Source organism: Oreochromis niloticus, linkage group LG14, assembly GCF_001858045.2.
Source record: "Oreochromis niloticus isolate F11D_XX linkage group LG14, O_niloticus_UMD_NMBU, whole genome shotgun sequence".
Taxonomy (NCBI): Eukaryota; Metazoa; Chordata; class Actinopteri; order Cichliformes; family Cichlidae; genus Oreochromis; species Oreochromis niloticus.
This window is the reverse complement of record NC_031979.2, coordinates 14,075,241-14,089,744: the sequence shown is the minus strand read 5'-3', so window position 1 is coordinate 14,089,744 and position 14,504 is coordinate 14,075,241. Positions and strand designations below refer to the sequence as shown.

The following is a 14,504-nucleotide window of genomic DNA, read 5'->3' as shown; positions in this document are numbered from 1 at the left end:
AGCTTCAAACTGACAGAGGTGTAAGTAGCGGTGATGGTGATCGGTGGTGAGGATATGGGTAAGTGATGGAAGGGCTCTGAGGGATGATGAGAGTCACCTTGACGCTTTGCACCTTGCTCAGCTCAATCGGGATGTCATCCAGCTCATCTTTCTGTGGGGAGGACACACAGTGACTTTAAATACTTTACCTGGAAATAAATAAAATACAGAGTGTATCAAAAAGAATCAGAATCTGATTTCAAAGTGCTTTAATTCATCTGTAACGATCAAACACATCCTGCTAATAAGAGGAGATTCGCGAGGTTGCTGGTAGGTAGAAGTGGGCAGCTCTCCTCCCCCTCCCATCAAGCCTCAGTCAATATGGCGACCATGCAAAAGAAAGCATTCTGCTCCTGGCAGCTGTGCAGGGTGATTTATATTCTGCCAAGTATTGTCAAAAGTACCGCGAGCTTCGATGTCCATTACTTAAACACAAATATCACCCTTTGAAGTCAGCTGATTCTCTCTGACACACCCTGTACTTAAATGGCAGTTTCCTCTCTCTTCTCGTGCACAGTAAACCACAAAAGGACACTAAACTGACATTTGTCGTCAGATTAGATAAGAAAAGATGGAGTATTTTCTCTGCAATGCAAATAAGTAGAAAGCAGCACATGAATAAAAGGCTTGACTATTGTCTGAAAGTTCACATCTGAAACGACCCCGTCTTCGTCCAGTGCAAAAGTTTTCTTCTTGGGTGATTTTTGCTTGGAGCTATTCATATCAGCGTGATAGGAAATGTGTGAAGAAAACCACACAGAGGTAGCCTCTTAATTTTCTGGAACAACAGTTTTTCCTAGTGTTGCTTCCAGGACCCACTACCTCAGAATCATTACAGTTCACTGTTCTGTTATTTCTACAGTCCTCCCACTCCTCAGTCCCCTCCTTTACCCACCTACCGTAAGTGCCATTTTGAATTGTATGAGCTGGTAAGTGTGTGGTTGTGTGCATATTGCAACACAGCCATGTCTCCTTACCCCCATATTTGGTTAAGTGGTTACAACCACTTAACCAAATATGGGTGCAGACTCATGGCAAGTTACCACATCCTTTCTTTAGTGTGTGTGTGTGTGTGTGTGAGCTGAAAAGCTATTGGGGTCGACATGTTCACAGGCTGTGTTCTCTGCTGGGGATTCAAACAGACATTTGATTGATATGAGCCATACGGAGGAATTTAAAATCAACAAAATCTGGAAAAAAGTTCACATGTGACCCCCTCAGAATCAGCAGATTTTAAACATTGCATTAGGTTTACTCTATTTCAAGAAGGCATGTATCTTCATACTATAAATATCTAGTACATAGGCGTAGTGTTAAGTTAAGAAGACAGCCACGTGACATTGTTTTCCATTTTCCAGATTAGGAAATGCTGCTGCCTGTGAGCTGTAAGCATGAATGAAACTTACTTCACTATTTTTTCTCTATATCAGCAGAAATGTTGTTGTTGCAAAATCGAGGCTATACCTAATTTTTATCTACATTTTCATCTCGTAGCTGTTTTTGGAGATATAGACATGTTAATATGTGCAACGACGTCAGCTTTCACATGATCGGTCTCTTACAGAGAGTCTCGGGATCAGTGGATGATCAGAGTACCAGGTGACACACGAGGAACTGGATGTTCTGTTCTAAAAGTTTGATGTGGACTTTGTATAAAACACGACTGACGAATTTTGGCTGCAGAAACGGAAAAAGGTAAACTGGATGAGGTGTGAGATACACGAACCTATGTGCTTAACCTCCACACATCAGAGCTGTTGGGCCATGAATGCATTTTAGGATGTGACAGAGTATGCACACTTCAAATCCACTTTCTTCCGGCTGCTTCCTTTTCGTTGCCACAGATTTCCTGATGCAATTTATGCCTTCCCCACAGTTTCAAAATAGAGGTTTTTTATGTGTCAACCACTTCACTTTGGAGTCACACACTCACACATAACCTATATGTAAAAATGTTGGGGGGGGTTTTCTCGCTCCTTTCACTTGTGCACCAGAGTACGATGCATGTCTGACAGTCAAAGCTGCCTGATCGTTCAGTACGAAGGAAATATTTTTTGGTTCTCGTCAGGAAAAAACGTCTTTCACAACATGCCAACCACCTCCAGAACCTGCTGGCAGAGACAGACAGGGCTCTGAGAACAAAGACACAAAACCTTCCCAATCTGCGGTGGCTGCAAAACAGCAGACTCCATTACCATCTGGATCAGAGCACAAAGACTTTTGTTTAAAGTTAGGAAAAAAACAAAAAGAAGCGGGAGAGAGCTGAATATTCCCCTGTTTCCATAAACTCCTCTATGCCGTCCTCTAATTTGGAGAGCCGCTATTTTAGACACGACAAGTCCAGATGACTCTCGATCCCTATAACAGTTTCTCCTGTGCAGATGACTCCTTGAGCTACTTGTGCATAATCATTTCTGCAAGGGCCAAGATTTGTTATAGCTGGATTCATCAGATGCTCCTGCTGAGGTGCCATTTCCACTGTTTCATACAGTTTCATCATGATTTAAATCACACGAGACATAGTAAGATTACTGACAGCTTTATAAGCGAGAGGACGGGGACCATACGTAGGCGTATGTTTATGTGTTAGGGTTCATTTTCAGTGTCTACCTACCGATTTGCCTCTCCGGAAAAGGAGCTGATTTCCCGCCAAGGTGAAGTAGCGGGTTTTCCAGCGCTTAATGAACTTCCAGCGAACCTGCTTCTCTTTCAGCTTCCCCTCGATCAAAGGCTGTCCCTCTTGGTTTACGACTATAGATAGCACACAAACACACGACAAACGTACAGCAAAGAATGAAAAAAATTTATTAATTAACAAGATATTAGTGGATTTTGCTTTTGTTCATATACTTTGCAATAAACCTAACAGGTCTGTCACTCTGATGTCCTCAGAAGCTGGTAAAGCAGAATCAATGCTTCGATCAGGTAAACAAGAGCACCATGTTCGTGACCTGTTAGCAGGTAAGAGAGGTTAGAGAAAGCTTGTCCCTCTAATAAGTCACGCAGAGGTCAGTATGGGTTATCCAGCTTATTCACCATAGCCACAGCCAGCTGCTACAGCTGATGGAGGAATCCACACATTCAAGCTAAAATCCAACTGATTTCTTTCTTTCGGTTTCTCTCTTCATCTTCTATAACTCTCGAGTACTTTGAAAAACAGTACTGTGCAAAAGACTGTCTTTTTTCATATCTTGTCAGGGAAATGGGATTCACTGAAAAAAAGGCCATGATAGATTTACTTAATTCAGTAGTGGACATTGGTTGTTACTGTTTTGCTTTGGCAGAAACTTAAACAACTGAGCTAAATCAACACAACTTATTCATAGTCAATAAACCTGTGCATTTTGTGTTGATAAAACCTGATTAAAACATGTTTAGATGAAGTAAGGTGAGCTCTTGGAATATTTTAATCCTTCGCAATTTTGCGATAACTTTTAGTCCAATACTACAAAGTCTAGAGTCTGGTTAACATAAGAACTGAATGGATCTATTGAACGACTACCGTCCTCCTATCTTTATCCGGGTTGCAGGGGGGCTGGGGCATAACCCAGAAGTGATAGGGTACACCCTGGACAGCTCACCAGTCTATCACATAGAGACAAACAACAATCTGCACTCACATTCACGGGTAATTTAGAATCACCAATTAACCTAACAACTGCATGACTTTTAACTGTGGGAGAAAACCAGAATACCTAGAGAAACCAGTGCAAACTAGCCAGATTGTGGATTTGAACCCAGGCCCTTCTTACTATGAGGCAACAGTGCTAACCACCATGCCACCAATCCAGGCTTAACGAAAGTAGGAAAGCTATGATTTGATGATTTCAATGATTTCAAGGCTTGATGCAGAATTTTCTGTACCTTGACAGGTTAAACCTCAATAAACAGCAATGGCATACACGTGGTGTGTGTGTACTTGTCTGCTTCTTATAACTCCAGTGATTTTCCTGAAGTTTGAAATCTCGTGCGATCAACTAACCACTCTTACTAAATTGTATCATGTCATCTCAACAAGAACAAATTAGGTTGTTGATTTACAAACAGATCCTACATTATTTAATTACGTTCAAGACAGAAACATGATATTTTTGTGTTCAAATTACAAGGTAACAACCACCCAATTTACTTTTTTCGGTTTACTGAAAAAGTAGTAGTACTGGACTAAAACCCAGTGGGGATACTCCCACTGGGTTTAAATCTGGGACTCTCGGCCATTTGACCTTAGAACTGAAGAAGCTTCTCGGATGAGAGGTGAAACGTCTTCAAGCAACTTAAAGAAGTCCAGACGCTTTTCTTTGCAAATTCCTTTGACTCTCTTAGGTGTGGTTTCTTTAATATCTTTAAGCAGTCTTCAGGAGTAGTTCTTTAGACTTCTTGAAGGACGCTTTTCTTTAGACATTGGCTGCTTTTTGTTCTGTTAAGATGATCCCACACTGCTTCAACAATGTTGAGGTCCGGGCTCTGGGGAGGCCAGTGCATGACTGGTAGTGTTTTTCTGTTAAGCTATGTTTTTATCACATTGACAGTATGTTTGGGATCATTATCATGCTGAAAAATGAAGCTGTTACCAATCAAACATTTTCTAGATGGTATTAGACAGTGGATCAGAATCTGATGGTGCTTTTCAGCATTCTTAATTTCGAGTGATCCCAAACACCACTGGCTGAAATGCAGCCGCAAACCATGATAGAGCCCCCACCAAAATTTTTAAAAGAGATGTGTGTCTCATCCCAGGATAATATAGGTGATCTGTTGCTTGTTAGGTGACTATATAAGCTACTACACTTCTCAATAATTTTTAATCACGAGTTCAGCTTCCCGCTATTAAATGAGCATTGTAATAGTGCAAGAGGAAGTGCTCCAAAATTAGCATCTGATCACGTGCCTACAAATCCCAATCACAACCGTTCCCTGCATCGAGCAGCTTTCCTGCAAGTTTCCAGGAAGTTAAATTGGAACCGACACATAACAGCTATTGTGTTGCCGTTTCAATCCCTACCTGACTAAGTCAGACATCAGTGTCATAATGCACTGCATAATGTCTCTAAATGTTCGCGCCTGCAGCGCATGTGTGCAAACAGTTCCTGTGTACTCTGCTGCGCTCCGTGGGCATGTTTTGGCATGTTCAGGTTTGGCGCCAGTTTACAGAGAAAGAGGAGCGAACAGAGCGGCCCTTTGTATCCGCCATATTGTGGTTAAAAACAGATTAGGCAATCTGATCAGTGTTTGGAGTGTGGCCTCCATGCTGAGCAGATGACTCCCAAAGGGGTTTGAAACCAAACCAAACACACCACGAAAGGTCATGGCAACCCCAAATCAGAAGAGGGGAGAGCAGAAAGAGGGGCTTCTTTGCTGCTTTTCTGTTTCCACATTATTTCCTTTCCTTTTATGGACAACTGAGAAACCAAAGACAGCATTTTAAACACATTATTTCAGGCCTGATAACTTTTTACTGGTATTTAAAAGTATGTTTTGACAATTTATAAACAAAATAATGAAAATGATTTATGACAGCACAACAATATAGAAACACATTGTTACGCAGGGCTGTGGAACACCGATTACTGCAGTCCTGCCACTGTGGGCTACGAGGCTGAGTGCTTCATCTAACAAACATTTTGATTTTTAAAAAGATCCTTTGATGCATAAATCCTTGTCTCATCGCTTCGCTTTGATGAAGACACCTGGAATGGTAACCTTTGTTGTCCGCCACATGCACGCGCAGCGGCTTTCAGTCTTTCATCGGAGACACGCTGACGTCAAACGAGCAAAGACACAGCTAATAAAACACACACACATACACTAACTCATAAACAAATACAAAAGGTCCACAGTAATGTGCAGAATCAGGAGGGTTTTGCATGGAGCTGTTGTTTAGCTTGCTTTCCATGTGTGGTCAGATCACCCATTTTAGTGCCAAACCTGACAAGACCCCCTCTGCATGTGGCTCTTGATCAATAACTACAATGTTATGGGAGTGACAGGATTTCAAAAATGGGAAATGAGTCATGTCTCCAACCCAAATGATTTCCAGAAACATCTCCTACAAACAACCCTAATTTCTCCCTCAGGCCTAGACATATATATTAAAAAAAACCCCGCTACAAGCTCTGGAGTTAGCTTTTATAACGTGTAACTGCATGTCACTTTGATGGTTTGCTGTTCTTGGCTTCACGACCACACGATCAAGTCAATATTAGGTGTGAGGAGAGCAGGGACACGTATCCTGAACTACACAAACGCAAAATCTCAAATTACTCACTGTGATGTTAGCAATTCAGTCTCCATGTAAGTGACCCTATTAGAAGGCTTTAAATTATTATATATTATTACTAACTTATTGTATAATAATTTAAAGCTGTATCACCAACCACAACAAATGTCCTCTTATGGTTTAAATATAATTTCCATGGAAAATGACATCACTAGTGATTCCTGGAAATTCGAGCAAGGGTGAGTTAAAAAAAAGAGAGAGAAAAGAAAACAACAACAATGGTGCAAGTAGAGACAAAACTTTCAGCACGTTCTATTCTCGTGAACCACCCAGGCATTACGCAAACTGTAAACACAGAGGGACAGGTGGTTACAGAGCCCAGAGACGAACGCTACGTGGCACACAGAGAAAAATAAAGATTTCACAGGACTCAGTGCGGTCAAGTGAAAAACGTCCAAGATTCAGTAGCTTGTAGAACCACTTTTAGCAACGATGACTTGAGTAATCGTTTTCTGTAAGTTTATCAGTCTCTCGCATTGTTGTGGAGCAATTTTGGCCCACTTTGCTTTACGGCGTCGCTTCAGTTTATTGAAGTCTGGGTGCATTGGCAGCTCTCTTACTGGAGCTTTATACTTTGGTGTTAAATCTAGATTATACCCCAAAATCCCCCTACAACGTGACCTGCACCATAATCTGCACCTGCCTAAAAATGTATCTACATGTCATGTGGACATTGCAATTGCTCTGTTCGGTACCATCGATTCCTCCCTTGCATTTCCAGCTATTTTCGCCACAGTTTTTGAATGGATCGATAGAAGAAGAATAATCATCAAGTCAATATAAGGGCTATTCCTACGGTCATGTCTCCAGGCCATGTCCCATGATTTTCTTACATCTCAGGGATGTAAGAAAATCCCTGGAAAACATGCACAAAGAAGTGGGCCCAGCATTTTTATTTGTTTCTATCGGTCATGGTCATGTCAGTCGTGGTCATTAACATGGAAAATGCAAGCATGAATGCTAGCAGTGATGGCACCTTGGGGGCAGTTATAGATAGGTTAATGCACAGACTCACTGCAGAAGTTCAAATCAGCTATTACTGTCCCAGCATTTCAGTCGGGTTGACGTCTGCACTTTGACTTGATTCTTTTCTTTCTCAGTCATTCTGTTGTAGATTTGCTGACATCCTTGGAATCACTGCACTATTGCATGACGCATCAAAGCTTTATCTGTCAGACAGATGGCCTCACATTTGAGTTTAGAATACTTTGGTACACAGACGAGTTCGTGGTCGATTCAATGACTGCAAGGTGCCCGGGTCCTGTGGCTACAGAACATCATCACCTCTCCACCACAGTGTATGACAGTTGTTGTGAGGTTTTTGTGCTGACATGATGTGTTTGGTTTTTCCAAACATGTTGCTGTGTGCAACTGTCAAACATCTCCACTTTGATCTTATCTGTCTAAAGAACTCTGGTCCAGAAGTCTCCCAGCCTCCTAATGATACTGTCATGAACTTTAGTATTTAACAGTGAACTGAGGCCTGTAGAGTCTGAGATGTAGCTCTTGGGTTTTCGCAGTTTTTCTGATCACTGTATGGTCGAATTTTACCCTTTTAATTCCTGTGGAAGCAGTAAGTGTGTACTTAGTTATTCACAGGACTGCATATAACATAATGTAGTATATACATGCACCACTAGCACCGTTTCCAAATAAGGCTTCACCAAACCTAATGCCATATCCTACCTACAAATGTCCCGTTACACATAGATCGTACTTCATTTTGCTGTGATATTCAGTTGCTGTCACTTATTTTGTTGCCAAATCCGATTGATGGTTTCAAAACTGCTTCCAGAAAAAACCTCGGTGACTGACTCAACCTTTACTGGAAACCTCAGGGACCACATTAAAAAAGAGCGAGATTAAATTCCAAAATATATCCTGATGTAGTAAAGTTTTAAATTAAGAGATGAAATTTAAGGTGGAAAGTGTGGCAGTAAAGTTGCATAAATGATGCCACAACGTGAACAAAGGCCATGACAGCCACATTTAGCTAACATGCTTCCCTAATCTTGCCCTATGATGTCACCAGAACCTCCAATTGCACCCTTGAGAAATGCTGCCTTAATTTGACAAACTTTCACTAAGCCTCAAAACTCCATTTATAGCAATGACACTCAAAATTTCACCGTGTGATGGACGTCTCTCTTTTCCAGAAAATGAGATGAGAATTTCTGTCTTCACTGATTGAAGCTGGGAGGATGACACTTAGATGGGGCTTTCCATATTTTTGAAAGAAGTAGATTTGTCTTCCCGAGATTACCAAATGTGCTCAAATCCACACGTGGAGAGAAAACTGATGTAATCACGATATATTTTTATTCCCCTTTCTCTTCTGCTGCCTGCCAGTTAAGTGAGTGCAACAGCATGTTGTCCAAGTGAAAATACTGAACAGCCCAGGGAGCGCAGGATAAGAGGACACACTTGGTATGTGCTGTATTCAGGCATGTCCACACGTACAAACACACACACACTGAACTGGTCATTAACGCACACTTCAAAGACATTCCAGTAGTTGAACTCAACAGTGTATCATAAAGTATTATGGAGTTGTGCCAACCGCTGGCTGCACTCCATAATAAGTTGAAGTGAAAAGCTCTTTTCCTTTTTAGCTTTAAAAAATGAAACAAGTTCTGTGTGTGTGTGTCTGTGTGTGTGTGTGTGTGTGTGTGTGTGTGTGTGTGTGTGTGTGTCTGTGTGTGTGTGTGTGTGTGTAACCTCTGAGTCTACTCTGGCCAAGTCAGCAAGTTTTTTTATTTATTTATTTTTTAATCATTGTAGCACAACCATATAAAGCATTATAAAGTCAAATCTTGGCTGGGTGCCGCTTGCTATATGAACAGCATGCATACATGTAAATATGCCAACTGTGAAAAAAAAGGCCATCTAAAAGTAAAATATTCCAGTTGTTTCGGGGAGATGAGCTGAGTGTATTTCTGTCATTTACTGTAACTTCAGCTAAAAAACTGGACAGCTTTCAGTTGGACAACCAAGTTCCCAGCGGATGGATCTGAGTTTTCGTCTTGGCCTTGAATACAGATTGCAGTCTTGTTTTATGACCACGTTCCTTTAGGTGAAAACATGTTCACGTGCCATGAACTGTACTACCATGACTAAAGCAGCAAAATACATTTCCTGTAAATCCAGTCTGGCTGAATAAATGCAATCATTTCCAGTACAGAACAAGTGCAATAAATCTTGCATTTGTTGCATACTGAATGAAGCAATTCAGGTCATTTTCTGCTAAAATAACCAGAATTGGGCAACAGTTATGCTTTTCAAAAATACTGCATATGACAACCCTATATTGAAAAAAATCATAACACTGCATTAAGTGTAAACAACAGAATACAATAATTTCTTAATTACTTCATTACTAAATGTCCAAATTCTATATTCACCTAAAAATCAGAGAATAAATATCAAAAAAGGCAACTTTGAATTTGTTGCCAGTGACATGCTTAAAACATATTAGGTACTGGAGCACATGGCATGTAACGTGGCACCATCACTGCTGAAGGACATGATGTTTACAGGTTTAGGAGCAGGATATTCTGCCAATCAGATTGCACCTTCTTTTGGGGATTCCCTTCTGAATTCAGCAAGACAGATCCAAACTCCATGCTTTGTGTATTCCAACAACAGCGCTCTGGATTAAAAGATTTGTTGTATTAAATTGGAAGGGAAATATAAGGCAAAGAATGTCCTAAACTGTTGGGCTGATGTCCTACACAAAACCAAGACTAGCATAACTCACTTCCAAACCCAGGGCAGGTAAAGGAAGCCAAAGGAAGAGGTGCGCAAGAAAAAGGTAAACACACTCCTGTATAAACTCTATTTAAATGGGAGTGACCGTGGCTCAGGGGATTGGGAAGCTCATCTGTAACCAGAAGGTCGCCGGTTCGATGCCCCTGCTCTCTCTGTCCTGGTCGTTGTGTCCTTGGGCAAGACACTTTACCCTACCAGAGGGGTAAAGTGTGTTGGCCAGAGGGGTCGATGGCGCGATATGGCAGCCTTGCTTCTCTCAGTCTGCCCCAGGGCAGCTGTGGCTACAACTGTAGCTTGCCTCTACCAGTGTGTGAGTGAATGAATAGTAGAATTGTAAAGCGCTTTGGGTGCCTAGAAAAGCGCTATATAAATGCAATCCAATCCATTAAATGTGTCGCTGGCATCAAACTCAAAATAAGGATCTAGTTTCGTTTTGTTTTTAAAACCCCAGATTTCTCAGTTTTAGTATTTTACATGTTGTCACAGAGTTTGGTTTCAGGTTCAACTGTTTTAAAGGAGATTTTAAGATGACTGGGGGTCTGGGACACAGCTGGCCTCTTGTAAACAGGCACAAGAAACACCACAAACATTTCAAATCAATCAAAGTATGATATTTCAAATACTGTCTTACACAAACAAGTGATGGTCCACATTAATATGTATTATTTGATTAGAGATAGATATGATGTGAGATGTCAGGCTGAAAAATGGGAGGTTACTCATTCAAGTAAATCATTAAGTAGCTCCTTATTTATCTGTGGTCATCAGGTAGATGTGATACTGCTTTGACAACAGGCTAAATTATCTGAAATAATGTGCAAAAAATCTGTAAAGGTGGTGTCAATCATCCATCCATCCTCTTCTGCTTATCCTTTTCAGGATCCCAGGGGTGCTGGAGCCTATCCCAGCTGTCTTAGGGCGAGAGGGAGGGTACGCCCTGGACAGGTCGCCAATCTGCCGCAGGGCTTGGTGCCAATCATTTTATTTAATAAGTGTACTTGTATCATATCCTCTTTCTAAAAGGACTGTTAGGAGACAGAAACTATAACATCTGTCCAAGTCTGATCAAGACAGCCATGCATAGAAGAAACATGTATATATACACAGTATGGTGTAGCCCAAAAGTCTTGAGACACCCCTCACTTCTTTATATTTTGTCAGGGAAATGTGAAACAGGTGCAGCGATTGATTGAATCATGTGCAAACGTTCATCAAAATACAGATTGAAAGACAAAAAACAGAGTCCATACAATTCAAACAGGACTGAAGTATGTATGACCACCTTTATTCTTCAACACAGTCTGAACATTTCTTTAAGCAGTCTTCAGGAATATTTCTCCAGGCTCCTTGAAGGACATTCAAAGCTCTTCTTTGGATGTTGGCTGCATTTATGTTCTCTGTCGACATGAGAATAATGTGCATGCTTCAGTAATGTTGAGGTCCGGGCTCTGGGGAGGCCGCTCCATGACTAATAATGTGCCATTGTGTGTTTTCAACTCAATTCAATTCATATAGTGCCAACAGTCACCTCAAGGTGCTTTATATTGGAACGTAAAGACCCTACAATCATATACAGATATGCTTTTACTGCATTAGCAGCGCATTTGGAATCACTGTTCTGCTGAAAAATGAAGCTGTTAGATATCAGATGTTTTCCAGCTGGTATTGTATGGTGGATCAAAATCTGATGGTACTTTTCCGCATTCATAATTCTATCAGTTTCGATAAGATATCGATGAGGATTTGAACCAAGAATTTAAAATCTGGATTCATCAGACTTGCTGCTACTGATTTTCAGTCCAGTTCGTGTCTAATTTGCTGTACTTCAGACTTTTCTCCCTTTTTCCTGACAGTCACCCTGCCACTGAGACCAATTCTGGCGGTCTTTGTTGGATTTTTTTTTCCTATTTCTTAAGGACATAAAGACATTTAACAGTATCTTAATATCTTATGGACACTTAAGATACTTCTGCTACTATCTGCTATAGATAGTTTTTTAGGCCTTCTACCTCTTATTCTGTCTTCCACTTCTCTGGTTTCCTCAGTTTTTGTAAGGACACCCTAGACACGATGCCAATACTACTTTGACAGACATAAAACAATATTTTATGCCTGCTAAATTGTGCATAGGTGGCAAAGTACAGACTCTGTTTACTTAGAAAGTCCAGATATTTGTTTAAAAATGTAGGAAGCAAAAGTAAAAAGTTGTCAGAAAAATTCGACTTCAGTACAGCAACAAAGTGTTTGTACTTGGTCACTTGTTATCGTTGGCATTTTTTGTAGATTCAACTTAATAAATGAGGACATGTGTTACGTGTTCTTGTGACAGGCCGCTAGTAACAAAGTGCCTAAAGATACAATTTGAAAATGGGTCGTTGCTAAGTTATCTGTTATGTGTAGACAACACTGCTTCATCCTTTGAGTTTTTTTATGATGATTCATAGGGCAGTGCTAAGTGGTTAAAAAAAACATTTCTCTGCAAATGCTACAACGACTGGACTGAATAAGAGTGAAAAAGCAGCCAATGTCCTAAGAAAAAGTACGAAACACATGGAGAACAGCTGCTCAAGAGCACTTGAAAAATGAGAACAAACTCTGGCAAAATACAAAGACGTTGGGAGTGGCTCTGGACTTTTGCACACACAGACACACACAGAGCCCCACGGGAACACAGGGTATCACCGTTCCCCTTCTAAATCCTCCTGTAATGAAGAGAAACTGGCACGAGTCTAAAAAGGTAACCATCCATTCCTTGCAGTCATTCAGCCAGGTCAGTGAATGCACCGGTTAGCAGCGGAGCTCAAAGAATGGGGTTCAATTGGCTTCTGTATTGTTTATATCAAGGAGTCTTGAAATGAGCCATATAAATGTCAATACCACTTAAATGTATGAAGATCATTTGTTTAAACAGACTTCTCAGTAATCTCATGTGATTTCTGATTATTATAAAGAGCCAAATACAAGTGGACTGTGATCTGTGTGTTATTCCAAGTTTCCACAGCAGACATGGTCATTAGGGTTAGCCAATGTCCATCTATTTGAGATTATGCCAAACACACAGACAGAGGCAGCATCTTTTGTTCTACCTGCCTTTTACAAGAATTTTCTCATTAGATAAAGCAAAAGAAAACCTCACAAAACTTGAATGTGGCTTTCTGCTGATTCTCTAATTATTTATTTTACGCTACAATACAACAGTAAATGTCCTAGTGATCTCTCACTAGGACTTTTACTGTGAGATTTGTGAGTTTCTCCATCCAATAAAAGGTTAATAATCATCAATATCTCCACAGACACTTTTACTTTGTGCCATGTATGCATGGCACAAAGTAAAAGTTCCTCAGAATTTTTAATAAATGATATTTAAACATCTACAAAAATGCGAAGAAATATTTAGCTTTAAACACGTTTTATGCTCTGTCCGATTGTTACCTGCACCAGACTCGTGGCTCCTACACGTTTAGCCTGGTACATAGCTCGTTACTTGCTTTCATATCTGGGCCAACTTGGACTTCATTCCATTAAGATGAAGTGAATACAGTTCACTTAAGCATCTACATCTATCGCCACGCTTTCACAGACGGATGAGGCTACATACCACTGATGTTACTCTCACTCACTCGCGCACACATGGAGCATCTTACAGTTAAACTTTATTACACGACTACTATTACATGACTAGATTACATGCCTCGCTCCTGGAGGGATCTCTGCTTGAGCACTCCAGGAGAGGTTAGCAATGGTCCCAAATCTCTTTCATTAAATCCTGATCGTAGAATGAGTTTAGCTTTAAACTGGCTTCTCTTTATTTGATTTTGGGACTATCTGGTAGTATTTATGCAGAAATACTACCAGACTATCTGGTAGTATTTATGCAATTTTCAAACCAAAGGTGATTTAAGATTTGATCTTTATTCCAAGTCTTACTTCATCAGCACAAAGCACTCACTGAAAGAGGTCACCAGTCCAAAGTAAAGTAATCACATCTGAGTCATGGTGGAAGTGACTGACTGCTTATAGTGACTTTATGCTTAAATCAGGGTGGCAGCTGTTTGGTAAGAGCTGCTCTATGCTCCACTTTCCCTCACTTTTCCGGGGAAAGGTCATGTGCCTCGAAGGCATTCTGAGGGAAAACATCCCATGGAGCTCCCCAGAGAGAGAAAACTGTGCCCAAGAGAGCTGGTAAGATGACATGAAATGAGAAAGCAAGCTTTTAAAATCCCACTTTAGTTGTTGTTCATTCCTCTGTTTGGAGAAGACAGAAAAGGATGGGAGCAATTCAGGGGAAACCGCAGGAGGACAAAGTGTGTAATTTCGATGTCTGACGATATGCAAGAGCGGAAATGTACACTGAAGTGTTTATAAAGGTGGAGGGCTTCAATTTTCAGATAATAAGAGCTCATTTCTTCATTCCTTCTAT

General features: G+C 40.7%; 1 protein-coding gene across 5 annotated transcripts in view; it reads right to left on the bottom strand.

The window, feature by feature from the left end:
• Nucleotides 1–14,504, bottom strand: part of veph1 (ventricular zone expressed PH domain-containing 1) — a 119,915-nt gene that overhangs the window by 6,793 nt on the left and 98,618 nt on the right. For 3 of the 5 annotated variants that reach the window (XM_005474530.4, XM_005474528.4, XM_025898358.1), the window contains 2 exons: nucleotides 2,654–2,790; nucleotides 98–151 (listed from right to left, as the gene is read on the bottom strand). In XM_005474530.4, coding sequence (XP_005474587.1) covers nucleotides 98–151; nucleotides 2,654–2,790 — 191 coding nt within the window. Of the gene's footprint in view, nucleotides 1–97; nucleotides 152–2,653; nucleotides 2,791–11,122; nucleotides 11,482–11,503; nucleotides 14,330–14,504 lie in introns of those variants that run through there. The other 2 variants (XM_025898359.1, XM_019367559.2) reach the window with 2 other exon arrangements.